The sequence below is a fragment of the Desmodus rotundus genome, chromosome 11, assembly GCF_022682495.2.
Source record: "Desmodus rotundus isolate HL8 chromosome 11, HLdesRot8A.1, whole genome shotgun sequence".
NCBI classification, from domain to species: Eukaryota; Metazoa; Chordata; class Mammalia; order Chiroptera; family Phyllostomidae; genus Desmodus; species Desmodus rotundus.
The window spans coordinates 75,129,832-75,152,934 of NC_071397.1; the positions used below are offsets into that span (position 1 = coordinate 75,129,832).

Genomic DNA, 23,103 nt, shown 5'->3' on the forward strand with positions numbered 1-23,103 from the left:
TCCTGTAACAAAAGGTTTTGGCTATGTAGTCTCAGTGTACAGTGGCCATTTATAAGGGACCACAGGAAAATTTGTTTCATCCTGTGGGGAAGATGGAAAATCAGAAGAATTGCTGTCAGGCATCTCTGCTCCTACTTCGGGCGGTTTTCATGACTAAATTCCAGACCCTGTCTCCACAATGACTGCTCAGCCAGAACTCAGCATCAGGGATTGCTCTCAAACAGTGCAAAATAGAATGGGATACTGTTGCTTTAAGAAATTAAATTCAGCTCCTACATTGCAGCTCCGTGTGGCTTTGGAAAACTTGGATTCCTGACCTAAACTAGTGCACGCTCAGGTGGGATGGTTGAACTGCTGTGCTGAAAGCATCCCCTCAACTTTGTTTTCTGAACTCCTGTAACACATGAACAACTTTTCTTAAAATTCCATCACCTTTCAAAGCAGTGATGTTTCTTTGCTATCTTTACAGTAAACTTCTTAAGCAGCCTCTTATATTTTGTCTTAACTTGTCCTCCCCTCTGTTTCTCTCCATCAATTTTACATTTCAGTCAAACCAACCAGCCAACCAGACAAACAAACAAAAACCCAACCTGAAGAGTGCCACTAATGCTAGGTAATCCCAGTCAAAGCACCCAAACCTCATAAGCCTCAGTTTTTGTTTTGAAGGTTTTTGAGGGGGTTTTTAATATAAAATGAAGGGGTTTAATTATTCTTTATGATTTATTATAAGCCTGTTAACGTGCCTAGTCCTGGGCTATGTGTTTGGGATACAAAGGGGAAATAAGGGAAGTCCAAGCCCTCAGTACCTCAAAATAATCATTTTTACCCGCTTTTCTCTCTCCCCCAGTCAACTTTCTTCTAGTGTGATATCTGAATCCCCTTTTCTCCATTAATTACATTATTTTGTGCCTGGTCTCCCAAGTTACTTTTGTTTGCCCATATAAATTTGAATGTCAAATCTTGTCTACTCTTCTTTGCAAATAACTTTGAAGCCCACACCCTCTTTTCCCATGCCACCAATGCTCTTCTTATTCCACTAACAACAGTGTCTGGTGTAGAACATCACGTCCAATGGACCCTCTTGACTTTTAGTTTCTCCTCCACTGATTCTTCTCTACCATATCTTAAAACCAAACTAGATTACGTCACTGATTTGTCCATAAATAGTTCCTCCAAATTGCATACAAGGTTAAACTGAAACACCCACCCAGATTCCCCTTATTTTTCAAAATTCAGCTCAAATATCACGTCTTCCAGGTGGTTACTTGTCTCCTTTCTGCCAAAGTCTTGTACATAATATTCACCACACTGGCTTCATTTTGCTTATCATCTCTCACCATACTTTGAACTCCTAGGTCTTAAACACCTTTCCTAAATCACCAAGCATCATTTGACAAACCGTCTTAAGGAAAAAAGAGAAAACGTATTGGGTATGCTCTATGGTAGTAGAACTTCCTGAAAGACAGGTTTACATTCAATATGGGGAGATGTTTTAAGAGGTTCAATATAAGGAGACACTGTAAAATAATTATATTGGCTACGTCCAAACACCATAATATTTGTTTTACTAGAGGTGATTAAATAGACTGTTCTGGGGAAGATGTTTGAACTAAATCCTCTGACTTCCAAAGGTTTATGACTCTGTCAACTGGAAGCTAATTGACTGAACAGACCTCAGTGTTCTCATCTGAAATGTAAAAGAGAAGGAAGAGCTCTAAGATCCTTTTAAACTCCACAGTTATACTCACCATTCTCCCAAATCTTCTTTATGTTTTACACAGCTGCTCTCTCGTTTGTAACATTCTCTCTCCTTCCTCCTTTCCATTTGTCTAAGTTATTCTTGCATTTCAAGTTTCATAACTGTTCCTAACTGTCCTCTATAGTCTTCACATACCTCAACCACCAGTAATTGCTCCTGCTTCTTAGTTTCTGTTGCACTAAATTTGTAGTCTATATAGTCGTATTTGTGGCCCTTAGAATATAAAAAGACTATTTTACTAACAGTATTGTAGGCTTCTGTATCAGAGGCCATGTTGTACCTTTTAGTCCCCAGAAAAGTATTTCCAGGAATCACAGAATACTTCATTGTAAAGATGGCAAAGATGTGATACAGTGTGGTACTTGTATCACCTGCCTCACATTCACCTGGGGTTACTTTTTATAAATGCAGTTAGCCTTATTAAAAAGTACTCCAGGTTATTTTTACACACAGGAAAGTTTTAGAACCACTGGTACAGACCTTCAGGTTCTGAATGCCATTTGGTATCATTTCTATAGCATACCTTACCTCTTTCAGTCTGTTCAAGCAGGTTGCCGTCTTCAGTGTAGAGTCCCAGAGGACTTTTTGCTCAGGATGCTGTGTGAGACCATCATCAATACCCATTAAAATCTGTGTCTACAGTCCTTAAGAAGTAACCCCTCCCTATGACTATTAATGAGACCCTGGTTCCCTGTAGTTCCCCAGATCGCCTGTGTTAGAAAGAAGCATCAGCATCTGCCCTCTCTCCAGCCTCTTCGCTTGGAGGTTTCTGAGTGACTTATTACTGACTGCAGCTCCCAGCTACCTCTAATGAGTGGACATGGCTTAAGGTACTTCTTGAGTAAAACAAAATGTCTTATGCCTACTGACTTGTAGTAAGTGCCTGCAAGAGTGCTAAGGTGCTTACATACGAGCTCACTGAATTTCGCTCCCCAACCCAGTATCTGTCAAGTAGATGTTCCCATGGTACAAATGAGGAAGCGTAGGCTCAAAGAGGTCAGCGACTTTTGTGTAAATAAATAATCAGACTGTGAACTGCTGGACACAGATTATTGGTTTTATTCATCTTTGGATGCCCACTAATAAGCACAGTGTCTGGATGTTGCATAATTTATTTATTTAAATGAATAGTGAGATGAAGAGGTAAATTTTGGTTTTTCTGCTAGTAAATGTCAGAACTGTGCATGAGTCCAAAGCGCCTCCACCACCCAGCCCCCATGTTCCTCTGGGAAGTGTGCAGGGCTCATTTCTGAATAAGGTGGCGATTCAGGGAGTGTGCACGTAGTACAAAAATGCATCACTCTCACAAAGGTGCATGTCAGCACCTCCTGTTCTCTCAGCAGTTTTGTGAATCTAGTAGAAAAACCCACTTATTTCTCAGCTCATGATTTTAGACGTGCCACATAAGGCTGCACTTATTCAATGGTATACCCACTATTTGCACATCTTCTTGTGCCTGTTAAAATACCACGAGTCCCTCGCCGGCTGTTTGCTTATGCTAAGACTTCAGCCATTAGATATTCTACTTTAGCAGGCCGTGTGGCAAGAAGATCCAAGTTTAGTCATAATATAACAAAGTGGAGTTTGTTTTTAGCACAAACTGAAGTTTGTTTCATTCAAGAATGCGAACTTAGTAGTTATGGAATCACACCCATGCAGATTCATTACCATTAAACTATCACATTTTCTGCTTATGTTGATTTCTAATTAATTCTCTCCTTAAAAAAAAAAAAAGGAATGGGTCTCTCAGCCAGACCAGAGCACATAATGATTCCCACTGTTGGATGAACACTGTTGGATCTGTCTCATGAAAAATGCTGTTATTACCACCCACTAACTCATCAACAGGTCCTGGCTTTCTACAGAATCTGGGTCTCCGTCACCCCTATCCACACCCTCTTGTCCTCTATTCACCTCCATTTGGGAACATGGCCACTTGGAGAAGGGGAAGCTTTCCCTCCCTTAGCAACAGCTGGAGGTGCTGATTCAGTACCTTACATTTTACACCCGTAGCAGAGTGCATTAATTTATGATAGAATTTCTACTTGTGGTTAAGAAAAAAAAAACAAAAAACTATGTTTGGTTCCACAAATGCTTTTTGTTACAGTTTCAGCTGCAGAATCAACTGTAGCTATCTGGTAGGTCACCAGAAAACTAATATGGTTTTCAATACTTTTGAATCAACTTTGGAATTAGCCCTTAGGTTATTGACTGATTTACTGGAAAACAGAACATAATTTTGAGATTTTAAGCGGAAGGTTATATTCGAAGTGAAACCATAGTGTTGTCCTAAATTATTTAGACTGTGTCAAAATGCATCTCTAATGGCAAGAATTCAGAAAAATATATATAAGACTGTATACAATATTGCAAATTGTTTTCCTTTTTATTCTCTGTATGCATTCTTATAACATCTTACATATTTCATAATTTTCTTGTTTCTCCTCACCATTACCACCACCTCCACTACCCCTATACATGCTACAGTAAAAGAGAATGAGAATTTGAAACCCCAAAGCAAACTAAAACTACTGCTAGAAAAAGATGGGAGGAACAAAGTGGAAACGAAATGTTCCCAAGAGCAAAGAACATGTGCAAGGCACAGTCTCTTCAAAGATTGTAATCTGAATGTAAAACCCCAAGTTGTGGCTGGTTAGAACATTCTCCTCTAATATAAAAATTAATAAGAGAACATGTTTTCATGGAATCCAAGATGCTGGTTCTGTTCCATGACCCATAAATTCAACAAAAATTAAAATGAATAAATAAACCAGGCAAAACGTGTTCTTGCCTTTCCTTCTGATATTTACTTAGCAATGCAGAATCCAAATGCATTTGGTATAGAACTGCAGCCTTTCTCTCGGTCTACGAGGGTCAATAGAATCTGGCTCTAACCTCCTGTAACTCCATCTCTTTCCGCTCACAGCGCCGCATCCTCATTGCTTATCCTGGTGCTGCTCCTCGCACCCAGGTCTTCCCCTAAGCCTTCAAGTGTTGCACTTCCTGGTGTCCCACCTGAAGCACTCCTCCTCAGGTGTTCACGGCTGACTCCTTCTTATCAGTCTGCGCTCAGCTGAAGGGCAACCTTCTGAACGGAGCCTTCCCCAACCACTGTATTTAAAGTATCTCCCTAGAGCTACGCTCTAGCTTATCCACCTGTTTATTTCCTTCACAATGCTCCATAATGTTTAATCAATTATGTTTATTTGCTTATTAACTGATTAATTTCATGAAGAATGGAACTGAATGTCTTTTTCAGTCCTACATTTCTGCATCATGAAATGATCAACCATGATCTCACTAGGTTGGGTACATAGTGAGTTATCAGAAATTTTTGTTGAAAACATTAATTATAGTCTTCATAATGTATCTATGATGCCCACTTTTGTCTATCTTTTATTTCTAGTCCTGACTCTATGGCTTGTGGACACAGCACAGCCATCAGCCACCAAGTTGGCATCTAGCTACCAGATATTCATCCTTAGATTTCAGGAATTCTGTATCTGCCATCATTTGCGAGCCATTTTCTTAATATTTTGAGCTGGCTTGATTTTAGTGGAAAGTCTAGCTAATTGCTACCTACTGCTAGATCTGTTTCACTGCTGTGGTTTTATTTAAAGTATTTATAGGATATAAATATTAGACTCCCTTCAGGAAATTATTATTCAGTAAGAGAAAGAGAAAGATTTTCCAAGTTCTGAAAGAAATAGTTTCCATTAAAAACAGTATGTTTCCCACATAATAATGGTGGAGCCCTAACTGGGCTATATTCTGGGCTGTAGCAACTAGTGAATACATTCTGCTCTGAGACTGTTAGGAATTTTGTGAAACCATTGGTGTGGGCACAAGCTTCCAGAGTATTCAAGGTTGATTCACTGGGACAAAAGATGTGGCGGACTCTATTGTCCTAACTGCTTCAGGTCAATTAATGTCAGGCTCTTGACTTTGATAAGAGATCAAATACAATGTGAGTGTGTCCTGTGTCTTATTATGTTTATATACACACATATTCATATTCATATGTGTATATATACATATAAATATGGCATAGGTGAATTTTAATTCATATAACGATTAAAACATTGGCATAAAATGTTTTCATGCTTAAATGTTTAAATGTTTTTAAACCATCAGAAAATACACAGTATGTCAAAAATAAAAAAGTTTATATATATACATATATATTTGTATATATAAACATGTGGCTCTTTCAACAAATTCTTAGCCACAAATAATAATGGAGGAATATGATATATATCTGTTCACCCAGATATTATTGTTTGAGAATGTAAAGAAGTGTAGTATGCCAGTAAACAATTCTATTCATTTAAATAGCTTTTGATATTTTGCTATCTATACCTAACACTCCAAACTGCCCAAATGGCTATGGAGATTAGCCCTGGTCAGTTTTGCCTGGATGTTTTAACTTATGAACAAATAAGAAACATTGGCTCTCAATGTGTTCTGGGGTTGATTCAATAGAATTTGAAAGAGACTGCAAGTAATTCAAATTTTTAACATTAAATTTTTCTTAAAGTAAATATTGCCAAATATTCCAGAGGAATCATGAAACATCTCTTCCTGTAACCATAACATTACCTTAAACTTAAAAATGATTCTATAACAATCAAGCCCCAAAGTATGATAGAAGCATTCTGTCCTAACTTATGCAAGAGGAAAAGGCTACATTTTTTGTAGGTGAATGGTTAACTGAAATAAACAGCACCTAGAAAAACTTTTGTTGTCTTATTTTGAAAGGTTTATTTCATAATTAAGTGTCTTCAAAGTGTTATGTGATTAGGAGCTTGACTGTTTTTACCAAATGTTCGTAGGCACAGCCTACTTAAAAATGATTCTTTATATACTCCCTGTTAAGTATTTACTGCTGTGACATCTTTATTATTTAAAAAATACAAATAAATAGCTTATTTTTAAAATTGTATTCTAATCACCCATTCAATAATCAAAAACTCTTTAAGAGGACCTATTCAATAAGCAGCTGCCCTGTGTAGAAAAGTTGGGAATTATCAAGAAATCTATGAAGAAATTATTGAGACAAACCAGACTTCTGCCTTCAGGAAGCTGTCAGTCAACATGAATGCCCTAAAAGTTGAAGACACGGAGAAAAGAGCAGGTGTAATAATAACTTTGACTACAGAATTTCATTGGTCTCTTCTGCCTACCTTGTCTCTTAAGACTACTCCATAGAGAACAGCAGGCGGTGAATGCCATGGAGACGAGAAAAAATAACCATTAGTAAATCTGTTAATTTATCGACTTTTCATTATCTGAATTGTAAGATCAACAATTTAATTTTATGTATTTAGCATGTCTTTTAAACGTAGTCAAACCAGTTTTATAACACTACAGTCTACTGAATTTTTGGAAATGCTCTGGCCACAAAGAAATGATCGTCAGAGGAAACCGGCAGCCCACAACAATGGATCTCTCCCATCACAATCCACAATGGATGTTAGTAGTGCATTTGCAGTTGGGCTCTAGAAGGGGGTTACAATAAGGCAAATTCATGAAGCCTTCACTTCAGTTGTCACAGAAGCAGAACTTAGACTCCAATGCTGCAAGTAGTTTGGCATCTCATAAAAATGAAAATAGTGACCTAAATATTGTGTATTGACCAAATGCTCGTATGTTCTTGATGTTTTATCAAAACACTTGAATTACCACTCATGACCAGGGCCTGCAGGGACTCTTGCTTCAGTCATTCGTCACAAGATTTTTAAATGGAGAAAGAGTGGGAAGTCTTGTTTAACAGCTAAAAAATAATGAAATCATTTAGAGTATCAAAAGTTCACACACTGGAAATTTATTTGTCATTAATACATACTCTTTTTATACTTAACCTTTATATACAAGTTTAAAAAAACACTTTCTTCTTTCCCAATTTTCAGGAAGGGCTTGTTAGTTTTACCATGTATTTGATACATTTGTAATCAGAAGGTTCCAGTTGAAAGCTTCCGGGAATTCTGCCCAGTTTTCCCCTTATAATAACCCATATTACACTTCTAAAATTTACTTACACACACAGAGATCAGTATGAGATATCAAAGATCTAGGTTTTAACTTTTGATCTTAAGTTACTTCTTGTCCAGTAGTTTACAGCATTTCTTTGAGTTCTAGCTTGGGGTCTCAAAATAAATAATTGTTGTAGCTCCTACCATTACTAACAACAGTTACTACTGTTCATTTAGCTTTCTTTGAAAGCAAAGGTGGTACTGAAACACAAAGTAACATTTAAATCAGCGGATTATATACCTTTTCCTCTTACTAAACCTGCCCTGTTTGAGGCTCCGTTTCCTTGTCGGACATTCTTCAGCCCCTCCCTCTCAGGTCGTCTCCTCTCATTAAGCACCTGCCACCGCAGACTAGCACGGACATCTCTAGCAGCCCTCACACTATAAAGCTCTATCTATCGAGCATTGCTTTCTGGAAAACATATAAAATCTGAGAAATCAATTATCACAAGCCATGTTTATATTTTTAGACCTTTTTGTTCTATATACCTTGTTTTGAACCTCCAACAGAAGGTTTTCACTCCCCTAGCCATCTCTCTCCCTCTTATTCACTAGTTGGAACTCAAAACACACCTTCCCAAATCCTCTTTCTCACTCAGTCCACATTCTGTTGATCACCATATTTAATTGATTTCACCTCCTAAATATCCCTGGAGTATGCATCCCTTCCTCACCTCATCGTATTGCTCCTGCTATATTTTAAGGTTTCATCAGTCTTTTACTTGATCACATTAGGCTCCTGGTTTCCATGCCTGCCATGCTGTCAAGGAAAATCACCTTCCAATACAAACGTGATCACATTATTCACCAGATTTAAATCCCCCGTATCTGCAGGAGAACTCCTTTGGCCCACAAAGGGTTTCATAATCTAGATCTACCCTGTGCTTCCAATCTCCTGGATATTCCCATGCTCCCGTTAACCACTACTTAAGCACCCATTGTGTTGGACACATGCCAGTCCCCTTCTTGATGTGGTAATTGTGGTGTTCCTCCCCTAACCCCGCCATGGCCACTGCCATCCTGATAACTTCAGCTCATTTTCTAAAATTAAGCACAAATGTTAGATAGTTTATGAAACCTCCCCACCACCAACACCTCCATTGATTATATGAATAATACTGCAACAACATCGCTTGAAAAAGTGATTCAGAAATACGAAATGGAATATTATCAGAATGGAACAAAGAAGAAGCATGACAAAGTGAAATTCTATTTTCTGTCTTAGAATCATAAGATGTGAAGGTTAAAAGGGTTGTTCCAGTCAATTCAAACCAAAGTTTTCTGTGGTTTCCATATAAAAAGTAAAAACTCTTGCCCTGAGATGAAGTTTGGGAAATGTGTGTCTAGTTGTGTAATGCTGACTGTATAATCTGAGTGATCATTGCACAGCTTTCAAGAAAGTAATCACTGTGACACTCAACTGTAAAAAAAAAATCTAGAACCTGAGAATATGAACTTCAAAGTCTCCATTCTTCTTACTTCCCACAACATAATACTTGAACCTTCCTGAAGGAATAAAGTTTGCCATCAGCTTTGCACCTGGCCATATTTGATATTCCCTAATTAAGAAAAACCAGACAAGAGTTTCTTTGCCGGTTAGGACAACCATGTCTTTCCTCTTGCAAAAAGGCATTCTGTTAAACATTTGTGTCTAGAAAGGAAACATATTTTCAAAAAACAAGCAAAAAGAATGATTGTAGCACACGGGGCGAGCTGACTGTGCTGCATTTCATCTGTAAAAGTTTTAAAGAGGGAACTGGGCACCCTCATAATTTTGGTGCAAATTGTTACCAACCATGGGACCCACACCATTCTCTCCTGGAGAAGTTTCCAAACATCAAAACTCAATTGTTAAAGTGAAATTTATTTTAATGTACATCATTGGGTTTTGAGGCTCTGAACATGTGAGTCATGTTTATTTTCGTAGCGGATTTATTTAAAGTTATGTCATCATTGACGAACGTTTCAAGGTGCTCAGAAGTATGTTATGCTTCCTCTGAGCAGCTGCATTTCGGAGATAGGGACAGACTGGTGTGAACCGAGCCAATCCATCTTCGTTTAAACCCAGAGTCACTTAGTGCCCTGGGTTTGGAATGATTTTTCTTTCAAATTGAAGTCCACTTTTCCACAGAGTTTTATAAAACAGTTTCACGAGTTGTTTTTGTTTTTAAATCTACACCTCTGGTTTCTTAAAATGGGTCAGTTAGATTCAGAACACATGGAGCTCTCTTCACTCCTTTCCATTTTAGGGTCTTTTCCCGCTTAAAATATGTACACATTTTCTGTAAGTCTCCAATGCTGAGTTACTGGCATGAAAAATTACCCTGTTACTTGGAAAGCGGTCTTCACTTACGAGTCCCCCTGGTCCTATAATGTCTAAACCTCCTGTGCCACTTTGTATATCTGCCCCCCGCCACAGAGGAGCATGTGCAGGAAAAGCAGACTTCCCTCCCCCACACATTTCCTCAGTTTATTTACAAAACGTCTTGGAATGAGAATGAGCTGCTTGTGGTTCCTGTGGCTGATTCAGGGATGGTTTCCTCCAGGCAGAGGGTGCTGGTCAACTAAGTGACCTCTCTGTAGCTAGCCCGTGCACCCTGGGGTGAGACTGATTGGGCTTGTGGGTGCCCCTTCCAAGTGAACCTGGTGGGATTTGTGTCTGTGGTAAAGAGAACTTAATATCAAAAATCACTGTGAAACAGGCTAAGGATCGCAAGGTCCTTCAGAGCCTGTCCCTCCCACCACCGACACAAAAAGTCAGAAATATACTGGGATGCATTTACACACTTATGTATCAACCTCTGCTTCTCATAAGGGTCAGGATTTTTCCCTTCTGGACTCCTGAAAGGACAATAAAGTTATTAATACTGTACTGAAAGAGGGAAGACATTAGTAGAATAAATCATCCTGAATAGCAGCTCCATGAGATTTACCCTAGTTAGTAGCAGTTTTCCAACTGCTCACACATAGGTGTCGATGACCAGGTAGTTGTAAAAAGGTCTAAAGTTGTGAAGATGTCAAGTAGACATAAATCTTCCAAGCGTTGGTTTGTAATGGTTCCGACTTGCTAATGAATAGCCTTATCACATAACTAAATGACTCTTGAAAACCTTGGAATCCCGAGGAATGTGTGTAGAAGTCGTCCTCAGTGTGGACTGGTCAGGGCCTCGCCAATACCGTTTCACTGGAGTAAGTGGACGATGAAGGCACAAACCCTGCAGGGCTTCTCTCCCAGTGGGTAAATGTTGAACATAAGCTCTTTTATATGCTCACGGATGATCCACGTGGAAATAACAGTACATTGAACATCACATTCTCACCATGTATCGGTTTGAACCGATAAATTGTAAACGCATGTGAGGAGAAATATTTCAGGAAAGCATTGGCAGGTGGGGGCCGAATAGCTACATAGTTTCAGAACCATTTAGCATTGGATCAAAGAGTAAAATTGTATGCTCTAACAGGCCATAGTTGAAAAAAGATATCCTAGAACACAGTGTCCTTAACTCAAGTTAAGCCCCAGCCCATGTTGTCATCCTTGCTTGAAGAAATGACAGGTGTGCTTATCATGCACCCCACAAATGACAAGCAAAACTAATGTGCATTGATTTCAATGAATGAGCACAAAATTAGTATCTCCAATCTGCCAGAGTGCTAGTTCAATGTGGATATATACATATAAAAAATTCATTTGATACAATATATTATACTTCAAATGCTCAAATTTTAAGACCTTTCAAATCAGAAACAATGTATGTATATATTAAAAGGAAATATCAGGTCACAAAAAAGAGGGGAAAAATCCCAACTCATTCACCCATTACCACCAAATTGGAAATTAATGAAAGAAAATGTATATCCTACCCAGAGAACGTCATTGGACTTCTGTATTAACAATTTAACCTTTGTTTTTGTCCTTCTACATGTGTCCCCCAGTGCATCCTAACGTCAGCCAAGGCTGCCAAGGAGGCTGTGCAACGTGTTCCGATTACAATGGATGTTTGTCATGTAAGCCCAGACTATTTTTTGTTCTGGAAAGAATTGGCATGAAGCAGATTGGAGTGTGTCTCTCTTCATGCCCAAGTGGATATTATGGAACTCGATATCCAGATATAAATAAGTGTACAAGTAAGTGCCTACACAAAATTATGTTTTTATCTCATCCTTGGGGACTTTCCAGAAATGAAATGCCTCTAGAGTATTTGTGATATTTAATGTTAAGTAAATAATATTTACCTGATAATTAGGCTAAACCCTGCTTGGACTTTACCCTCTGTAATAGGCAAATGCTGAAACATTTTCACTATTATTGAACATAAGCGGATATTGGGTTATAAATGTTCTTGGTAGTGGGCTTACTGCCAACATTTTTCTTCATAAGGCAAACAGTACAACAAGTCTAAAATCAATGACTGACGTACATCATCTAAATGACTGAGGGGGGACCCTTAATTTAGTTGGGCAAGATAGTTTTGAAGCCTAAATGTTTGTTTGACACAGAAGTCACACATGCCAGCGTTGTAAGTATACAGAACTGGACCGACAATAGCTGAGTGAAGATAATGAAAAATTATTTCTCACTTCTTTTTCTCTTTCAGAATGCAAAGCCGACTGTGATACCTGTTTCAACAAAAATTTCTGCACAAAGTGTAAAAGTGGATTTTACTTACACCTTGGAAAGTGCCTTGACAATTGCCCAGAAGGGTTGGAAGCCAACAACCACACCATGGAGTGCGTCAGTATTGGTGAGGAGGAGCTTTAAGGTTTACAAAGGGTGAAAACGCCTCCGACATAACCCAGTCTCCGTGGAAGTGCTTCACAAAGCAGTATTTCACATGGCACCTGAGGGGCTGCTCCTACGAGGCTCTCTCCATCTTCACATCTCAATGATGTTCCCGTAGCTTTACCCAGAATGTATCAGAGTACAGTTAACATCCTCTGGGAGCTTCATTATTTCTTAGGGACTGTTAATAGTTATTTGAACTATTCTTATAAGTATAGATTTGTTTTGCATCTTTCTTTAATGGAATTTTACTTATAGTCATATATATAACTATATAACTATATATAAACACTATATATACTATATATATTTATATATACAGTAATATCTATAACTACATAACTATATACAGATACTATATTACACTATATAAATATTTGACCATATACATATTTGGTCTTGAACTAAATTTCCACCTTAGGGCAAAAATTTCACAAAACGCCTAGGTCTAATCTCATTCAGTGATGAAAGTTATTTTCCAAGGAGAGAAAACCATGCCCAGTGGTTAGATCAAATGCCTAGAGAACCAGAGCTGATACAGTTAAAATCCTTACTCTTTCCTTTCACACTGCTTTGCTGAAATGACCTGCTACGCAGATATTGGGAAACAAGGAGAGATTTTTGGACTTACTCACACTGACGGAGGAGACAGTCCCAGGGTCTGATTAATTGCAGGCCGAGTTTCCTGGAGGGGAGGTCCCTCCGACAAGTTGTTTGTCTAAATAACAGATCACTGTCAGGCTCTATTTTCCTTCTTTTAAATGCTGTGCAGCTACTACAGCTACAAGTTTGATGAACACTTGGGGAGCAGATGCTAAACCAAATGGGAAAACAGTGTACTAAATCTCACAATCCCCTGGGCTAGAGCGACAAGAACCTTTGATGCTGCACTGGTGTTGGCCAATGCACACAAATGTCCTCCTGATTCGGTGCAGGAGAGTCTCCAGGACTCTCCCGGGGTCCCCACAGACAGATCCATCAGAACCTGAAGTGCTGGAGTAATGACTCTGAACGGGGGGTTAACCATTTCAGGTCCACACAGAACATTCATTTCTAAACAAAGGTTTTGGCAGAATGAAATAAATGATACGCTAAAGATAATTTCATAGCATCTAGACAATAGTCCTGAACAGTTCGTGACTTATTTTGGCTCTGTCTTTTTTGTTTTAATTTAGTCAAGAAAAACACCTTAAAATACGGTGAAAGTTACAACTTTACCTTTTGGAAGCATCGAGTGTTGATTGGAGGGATTGAGTTTTAAGCTGCGGAAATGACAGGAAGCCAGTTGTGGATTATCGAACTAGGGAAATTCAGGGCGACTTGCAGAGGGTTTGTGGTATTTCTCCCCCCAGAAAAAGGGGCGCCTGTTCAGGTTTCTCTTCGTTGTTGAAAGTGTAGCATTCAGTCCTTGAAAGGATATTTATTTTAAATACGTTAATGCTTTCTTATCAGAGAGAGCATTTAACAGTTAGAACTATTGGATGAGCCTTTAAAGCTTACTGGAAATTTATACTACCATCAAGCCAAAGACTATTTCTCAACACAATAAAATTAAAGAATTCTTATATTTTAGAGTAGGGGTTAACAATATAAAGCCCCCTTAGTAAACCTGGCTCGTTGACCTGGGACACTCTGGTAATGCCAATCAGCAGCTTTAGTTTGGGACTGGCTCTTGTTGCTTACTTCACGTGAAGTGTCTCCCGTGCTGTGGCATCTAACCTGTAAGAACTGTGCAGGCCGTGCCCACGGGCTTGCCCCAGAATTCCGTGAAAAGTGATGACCTGCTTGATTATCACAAAGGACCATTAAAGCCTATTCCTTTAACAATATGAAAACTAGGACTCAGAGAGCTGAAATGATGATATTGTCAGCGCTACAGTTAGTACCCTAACTCTAGCTCTCTAGTGCTCACCCAACAGGTTAAAGAGTGTGTTTCTCCCACTCTTCGCTAAATCTACAGTGTATGACTTGTTTCTTACTCAGATTTTCAATTGATAGGAAAGGTCATAAACATAGAAATCACCCCCCTGATAGAGAGCTGGGATAAAAGCTTCACAAACAGATCCATTGCCATGGTTTGCAAGTCAAATCGAGCACAAATATCCACTGAACACGATTTTATAGGGGAACATATTTCATCCACTTTGTACTCCAGATATTTGCTTCCTTTCTGAATTGTCATGCCATTCTCTCATCCTTACTGCTCCTCTTGGAAAGTTGGCCTTGTTAAGTAGTCAAAGAGGGAAGATACTCAGCTCCAAGAGTGAGTAGTAAGGAACCTGCCCTTGCTGTGTTCTCTGTGGAACCATGTAGTTAGCCAACAAGAGTGAAAGCAAACAAGTAATAATGTTATAATGGTGTTGTAAGTACGGGTGGAACATCCAGTTCAACTTTCCTCCCAGTTCAAGAATCCCTCTTGCCGCGTTCCTGACTGGTGATCACCCACCGCGTGGCCACTTCCTGGACAGCAAGCTAATTATGCTTGTGAGACACTTGCTTTGTTAGTGAATAGTTAATTTCCTGAGTTACGATATTTCTTAATACAGAAGATAGAATAAATACGGAAGTGGAGTAGTCCTGTTTTTCTTAATTTCCTCGTAACCGAATAGTGTCCTGGTTCTACGCTGCTCATTTAATGACCTGAACAATTTATTACCCTCGTTATTGTCCTTACGTGTTTTCCAGGGTTTCCATTTTTCTCAGAAATATTTTTGTACAGTAATACTATAGATTCATTCCACAGTATTTCTCCAGGAGAAATTTTCCTTCTCTCAAGGTTTTTTAATATACCATCTTATTCAAGCTTTTTGCTATCTGAACTCTTTAGTTTTGAATATTTTTCCCTCCTTTATCATAGAATTATCTAATATTATTATTAGCATTCCATTGTTAGAGACATTTATCCTCTGACTAACGACTCACAGGTAGCTAGCTGTAATTTTTACAATATTTTTCTGAAGTCTAAGTATACATTTGCCTAGAGCACCTTTGTTATTATAAAAAGCAATAAATTTGCTGTTCACTTCCACTTCATATTTTTTTTCTCATTTAGTCCTCTTAGTTCTGGCATTAAATGAATACTAGACGAAGTGATAGCTGATAAACTTTGATTTTTATTTTTCCGTGTGGTTTCTTGGAGGTCTTTTGATTTGCTGTGCTGGACATCCACTGCTTTTTAATGATTAATATTGTGATGGAAGATATTTCCTTAACTGGCAAGAGATTATAATATCATTACGTGACTTTGTTGCTCTAACATTAGTATAACTGAGCATGAAGACTATTTTGAAAGTGGTTCAATAAAGTTCATTTGAGTTCAGAGAAGCTTAAATTCCCTTATCTACTCATTTCCATTTAACTCTGCATCATGTTCAGATACCTGAGAGTGACTGACAAAGTACATGAAAAATTGTATGCCAAATGGATCTAAATTTCTAAAGCATTTCCGTTCTATCTCTTGAGGTTGTATGAAATATAGAATTCTTCCCAAAAGTAAGAATTCTTTAAATCAGAATGCAGTAAGAAAGTTTACTAGAAACTTGTTTTTGTCGAGAGAAACTTGTTTTGTTTTATCGTCTGCAAGACTTACTATTACAAGCTGTTACAGTTGCTGTAAATTAGGAAGTCTGTGGACATAAATATAAGAATAGTGCCTTCCAGATATTTATTTTTATTAGAAGTGCAAAAATCTGATCTTGAAAAGCCCTGATTGAAGAGATTAAAACATAAAGAAAAGGACCAACTCTCCAAAAAAAGTTTTAGAAAAACTACATCAGTCGATCTTAGGAATGACTTGGTGAAGTTAATTCCAGAATTGGCCTAACAGCTGAAATTGACCCAGAACTCACTCTAGATAGATGTTGCCACGTTTGAACCATACCAATTAAAAATGATAATATTTAAGTACCCAAGACCAATGAAATAGAAGAGAGAGTGAATTGTAGGCTAAGGAACTGTATTCGTTTTTTTTACTCTACTGTTCTGTAATGAAGTTATCAAAGTGTGCTCTCAGTATCTGCCAATCAGTATTGCATGCATTGTTAAAAATACAGATTCCCAGGCCCTTCTGGGGGTTCTGTTGTATGCTATAGTTTGCGAGTCAGTTCTCTAGCACATAATAATGACTACTCTATCAAGTTATGGTCAGATCAGTGACTGTTCTATCAAGTCATGTTCGGTGTTTAGAAATTGTAAAACATTGGTCAATTGTGAGTAATTATATTAGTTGCTAGATAAATCAAATCTAAAGTGAAAAGTAAACCTAATGTAAGAATAAATTTACCTGATAATATGAATACTAAAACCTGAAAACACTCTATTCCTGCCTTTCCCTTTACATTCATTTTATCTTTAAGTCATCTTGCCCGACTTTGTTCTGCAGGACTTCTGCTCAGAATTTGGGCGTGTACTGATGGAAGCAAACCTTTGTGTTTATGTGATGATCGTGAAAATAGCTGCGAGCCAGCTGAGTCTGTTTCTGCTGTTCTGTTTCAGTGCACTGTGAAGCCAGTGAATGGGGTCCTTGGAGTCCATGCACAAAGAAAGGAAAAACATGTGGTTTCAAAAGAGGGACTGAAGCAAGGGTCCGAGAGATAATGCAGCATCCGTCAGCGAAGGGTAACCTGTGCCCCCCGACCAGTGAGACAAGAAAGTGCACAGTGCAAAGGAAGAAGTGTCAGAAGGGAGAACGAGGTACAATCGTACTTAAAAAATGTCCTTACTTGAATCTTCATAACTTGATGCAAATCTTACCTTATTTCTTAGGACACATTTAGTATTGTCACTCATGTTCTAAAACCATAAAATGTGTAAGCAACCAAATAATATGTTGGCTGTAAGTTACAGACATAGTTGTGCAATTTTTTAAAAGGGAGCCTGCTATCAGAACCTCAAGCTGCTATGGAAGTGTGCTCATTGAATCCGGACGAGAAAGGCTGCATCATGGGAATTTAGGCTTATTTGCGGGGCAGGGTGCGTTATTTTTTCTCTACTCCACCTTCCTAGTACCTAGAAAATGTTGGGGTAGCCTCATAAACGCAAGGTCTAACACCATGCGGTATAAGACCATGGCGAAGAGACACTAGAAAATAAACTATTCCTTTCTTCATTGCCTACAAACCAAGATAGTGCAGTTAGGATATAAGCTTTTGGTAGCTAAATGTATTTTAAAGGTTACACAGGATTTTTTAGATATTTAAATAGATATGTTTTCAATACTGACTTTTGAGATAAAGAACCAAGCCATATTTTATGAATATAATATAAGCATTAATGACGTTATCTTCCATTTTTTCATATTACATGAACTTTATATACCAGATTACAGAACCTATTAGATTAGTATTGAATAATTCTGTCAGGTCTTGTTCTGAAGTCTTATGATTGTCAAGGAGAAATATACCATTTAATATGATGTTTTAAGGGGATTACATTTCCATCTAGAAGTTGTTGGCCTTTAAAGTTTAACTTTTTCATCTTTCTCACTGTCTTCAGCACCACTGCCTACAAATAGGTTACATAGTTTTATATAACTCTACACAGCAGACAAATTATCTCAATTAACTGTACCTTAAAGGAGTTTCGCTGCCACTGTAGTTGAACTTCCTTCGCTTCTTTCATTCATTCATTCATTCGCTCACTTTATGGCCACACATAGTGCTTAGCCCTGGAGATTCACGACTGAATAGGGTGCAATTTCTGTCAGAGTCCTATGGAGGTCTGAGATGTTTAAACAGTAGTCACAGTATCATGTAGTAAGGGAGATCATATGTGTGTGTGAACAAGTTCAACAGGAACACAGCGGAAGTGGCTGTGTAAACTTGAATGCTGCTCGTGTGAGGAGGAACTTGAGTCACCTGTACTATGCACAGTGTCTCACTGGACTGAATGAACTGGCCGTCATTAGAATGCACAAAGCTTATTGTTGCTCCTAGCAATCAAGCAGTTAATGTGATAAAATTCTTGAAGACATGGATTATCTTAAAGAGAACTTCAAGCTTTTGTAAATTTGTAAGAGGTTTTGATTAAAACTAGGTTTAAGGAATGAAAGTTGGCTAGTGAAAAAGGTCTTTCTGGCATTTGTTACCAATTAATTTAAAACATCTTAGATTTTAAAAGTTGGATTTAGAAATCAAATATTTCTTCACTCTTCTTGTTGGTAAGCTCCAATAGTTGTACATTTACTTATGTTTACTATATTTTCTTTAAATTTAGTGACTTACAGTTGGTTTTTACTCATATTATTATTTTGGTAAAGATTCTACCTTACTAATCAGTATTCAGTACACTTGTCTTTTCAAATATAAGTAAAGAAAACATTGTCCAATAAGAAATTAAATTATGATACTAATTACTTTTTTTTAGTTGAGAATGTGATCTTATATTTTGCTAGCACCTGACTTAAACATTAACATTGAAAATGTCAGTTTTCAAAACTAAGAATAGATAAGACAAATAATGTAACAAGAAGTTTAAAAACAGTAACCTGTGACATAAGCTTGGCTTAAAAGTAACTTTTTCCTCCTCTCCTTAGGATATGGTGACATTTTATGTTTACAAAGGAACATTACACAACCATAAAAATTTATGTTTTATTCTTTTTCAAATTTGATAATACATAGACGATCAAGTAGGAAATATAAATTGCAATTATAATTAAATACCAGATTCAGTTCCACTTTTATTAATCTTCATTCATCTTTTTATTTCTGTCAAAAATTTTTCTCAAGTAGCCTAAAAATTTAAGTTACTAAGGAAACCACTTCTTTCAATCTTTGCCTCTCTAACCTAACAGTTTTCTTAGCTTCCTTTAATGGTAACTTTGAACACGGAGAAACCAAGTGGAAAAATATTTATGACCTCTGAACAGACCACTATATTACATCAAAATAATATTACCCAGAATACTCTATTTAGACTCCGAGATACTCTGATATATATACAGGGTCTGGCACAAATAACACCCCTTTTTATTACAAAATCATTTATTACAAAACCATAAGCATGTAATTCTGTAACATAACAATATCACACTCAAGCACACTATATGACATTTTAGGTGAAATGTGCAAATGGCTGTCCACCTCGTGTGACCATTCACACACCCTACCAACCACACTCGAGCAAGCCTACCTTCTGCCAGACCCTATAAATATAAATATAAATATAAATGTAAATGTAAATATGTAATAAAGTGTTAAAAACAAATACAATAAAGTGATAAAGACGTGATTTCTCCTACCACTAACACAGCTATTACTGAGTTGTTCTTAAATGCTTATTGATTCATAAAATAAGATGTTTTAGGTTCACGGCTGGAGTATTTGTGGGGAGTAAGCTAAAGGATAAGGTGTTTTAAAATAAAATGTAGCCTGAAAATCTTGCATTTAAGCTTATACCTATCACTTCTGCCTAAAAGGTTAACAATAGACAGAGGCAGATAAGTCATATTTGGAAAAGGTGTAGAGCATATGTTCAGGATTTTTCCTGCTGTGTCGTAATTGCCAAAGGCAAGGTCTCCAGGGAAGAATGATAAGATCCAGAAATGACTTTTCGAAATGTACACAAAGAGGCTGAATAGAAGGAACTAGGTTTTCATAACAGGATGGATTATTCTCGTTGTGAGATACATATATATATATACATACATACACATATATATATTTGAAAATTGCTAATCTTACACATACACACATTTTCTTTACTAACATTCTTAGAATAGTTACAATAAGTAAATCTGCAAAGAAAAATGCAATTTCTTCAGTCCCAAATCTAAAATTTTATCTGATAAAGTCTTCATACCCTTTAAGACTATCTACCTTTACCTGACATGCTACCTTTTAATCAATTTGAATGTCTCCATTCAGTACTAGCTTTAATAAGTTATTCCCATTACAATAGTTTCTAGCTTGAGCCTGTTTCAATTGAATTGTATGTCTTACAGGTCAAAGATACATAACATTTTAAGAGATTATAAAGGTTAACATACAGACTGCTGTCACACGTGCCTTAAACATTATGTTGAAACAGAAGTAAACAAGAGAAAATGCACTTTCAATGGTTGTAAACTTAAATTTATTGACTCTTTTGATTTACTAGGTGTAACCATCTTAGATACGGAGAAGTGAAGCAAGACAATGAAATATACATGTGCTGGCATTTGATGCAAAAGGGTGATTTTTGTGTATATGCAGGGATTGGGGGGCACAAAGGAAGGAGGATCACCAGACATGTTCCTTATTCATTTGTATACTTTAACTGACTGAAGAAAATTTCCTATAGACATTGGGTTTTCAGGCAATTCACAAAGAAAGAAAGGATGGAAGAAATTTTCTTGCATGAATAACCTGCTCATTTATTACCTGCTGTGCATGACCTTAGGGTAGAAAGGTAGGGGAAGAGGAGGCACAGAAGAAATGGTGACAGGTCTGCTTTCTTGATGTCAGGAAGAGACAGCATCCCTTCCGCAAGAAAAAGAGAACAGGAATCCATTAAAACATAAATAAATAAAATGTCCAGGGACATTTCCAGGGAAGAAACAGTGTGGGAATTATTGCATTATTTGGACATATTGCAGGTTGCTTTATGTGCCTTCCCCAAATTAAAGTAAAGTAGTAAAAGTCTAGTAAGTTTTACACAAAGGAAACATGTTATATGTTAACTTATAAATGGCTATTAATCACATCTTCAAATACCACTACTATAAATATGCATTATGTTTATCATGAGTACTATATTTTATTTTATTTTTTAAAGATTTTATTTGTCTTAGAGAAGGGCAGGGATGGAGAAAGAGAGGAAGAGAAACATCTGTGTGTGGATGCCTCTCACCCGCCCCCTACTGGGGACCTGGCCCGCAACCCAGGCATGTGCTCTGGCTGGGAATCGAACTGGCGACCATTTGGTTTGCAGGCTGGCACTCGATCCATTGAGCCACACCAGCCAGGGCATATCATGAGTGCTATATTTTAAATTACAGCAAAACTGTTATAAAAAATCAAGCAAATAAAAAATGAGTCTGTTTCATTACTAAGTATCCTCCCCTGTTTGTTAGTTTACTTCTTAAAATCTTTATGACAACTATTCCAGTGATGAATAGTTGAGTTTTCTACAAGAAGAATTTATATTAAATGTTCATTCAAATTCAAAACAAGATATTTAGCCAATATTCTCAGAACAGCTCTCAAAATCCAAATAGATGGATTCATTAACTCAAAATTGTAGATGCCAACTGGCTTAGAAAATGTGGATGATGTCCTGTCCCCACCTTCACTTCATGGAGGAAGACCAGCTGGCCTGCAGGCACTCATCCTGTTTAAGCTCTGGAGGGCGGGAGCTTTCTGCTCCTCCCCTGCACCCAAGCAGTGGACTAGCCCTTTGACATAGGTCAGAGAAAATTTCAAAAAGTACAGAGCTAAGATAGTAATGGCATAGAGACTGTGGTTTTTTTATTTTTAATTTTTTTATTGTTGTTCAATAACAGTTGTACCAATTTTCCCCCATTGTTCTCCCCTGCCCTGTCCAACCCCTCTCCCACATTCAGTCCTTACCCTCCCACCCCGTTGTCCTTGTCCATGGGTCCTTTATACGCGTTCCTTGATTTGACCCTTCCCCTTCTTCCCCCTGTCATCTCCCTCCCACCTCCCCTCTGGTCACTGTCAGATTGTTCTTTATTTCCATGTCTCTGGTTCGCTTTAGCTCATTTATTTGTTTTGTTGATTAGGTTCCACTTAAAGGTAAGATCACGTGGTATTTGTCTTTCACCACCTGGCTTATTTCACTTAGCATAATACTCTCCAGTTTCACCCATACTGTCGCAAAGGGTAGGAGCTCCTTCTTTCTTTCTGCTGTGTAGTATTCCATTGTATAAATGCACCACCATTTTTTTGATCCATTCATTTACTGATAAGCACTTAGGCTGTTTCCAAAACTTGGCAATTGTAAATAATGCTGCTATATTGGAGTGCTTAGATTCTTTTGAATTGGTGTTTCAGGATTCTTAGAGTATAATCCTAGCAGTAGAACTGCCAGTCAAAAGGCAATTCCATTTTTAGTTTTTTGAGGAAATTTCATACTGTTTTCCACAGTGGCTGCATCAGTCTGCATTCCCACCAATAGTGCACTAGGGTTCCCTTTTTTCCAAACATCGCCAGCACTTGTTGTTTGTTGATGTGTTTATGATGGCCATTCTGACTGGTGTGAAGTGGTATCTCATTGTGGTTTTAATTTGCATCTCTCTAATGGCTAGTGATGCTGAGCATCCTTTCATATGTCTGTGGGCCCTTTGTATGTCCTCCTTGTAAAAGTGTCTGTTCAGGTCTTTTGCCCATTTTTTAATTGGATTGTTTGTCTTCCTGGTGTGGAGTCATGTGAGTTCTTCATATATTTTGGAGATCAAACCCTTGTCCAAGGTATCACTGGCAAGTGTATTTTCCCATATGGTTGGTTCCCTTTTCATTTGCTGATGTCTTCTTTAGCTGTGCAGAAGCTTTTTACACAACAAAGAAAGAAAACTACAGGCCAATATTGCT

At 37.7% G+C, this 23,103-nt stretch overlaps 1 protein-coding gene across 1 annotated transcript in view; it reads left to right on the plus strand.

The window, feature by feature from the left end:
- Positions 1–23,103, plus strand: part of RSPO3 (R-spondin 3) — a 75,763-nt gene that overhangs the window by 18,090 nt on the left and 34,570 nt on the right. Inside the window, exons 2-4 of the mRNA XM_024552169.3 lie at positions 11,728–11,919; positions 12,390–12,536; positions 17,069–17,266. Of these exons, the coding sequence (XP_024407937.1) occupies positions 11,728–11,919; positions 12,390–12,536; positions 17,069–17,266 (537 nt within the window). The remainder of the gene's footprint in view (positions 1–11,727; positions 11,920–12,389; positions 12,537–17,068; positions 17,267–23,103) is intronic.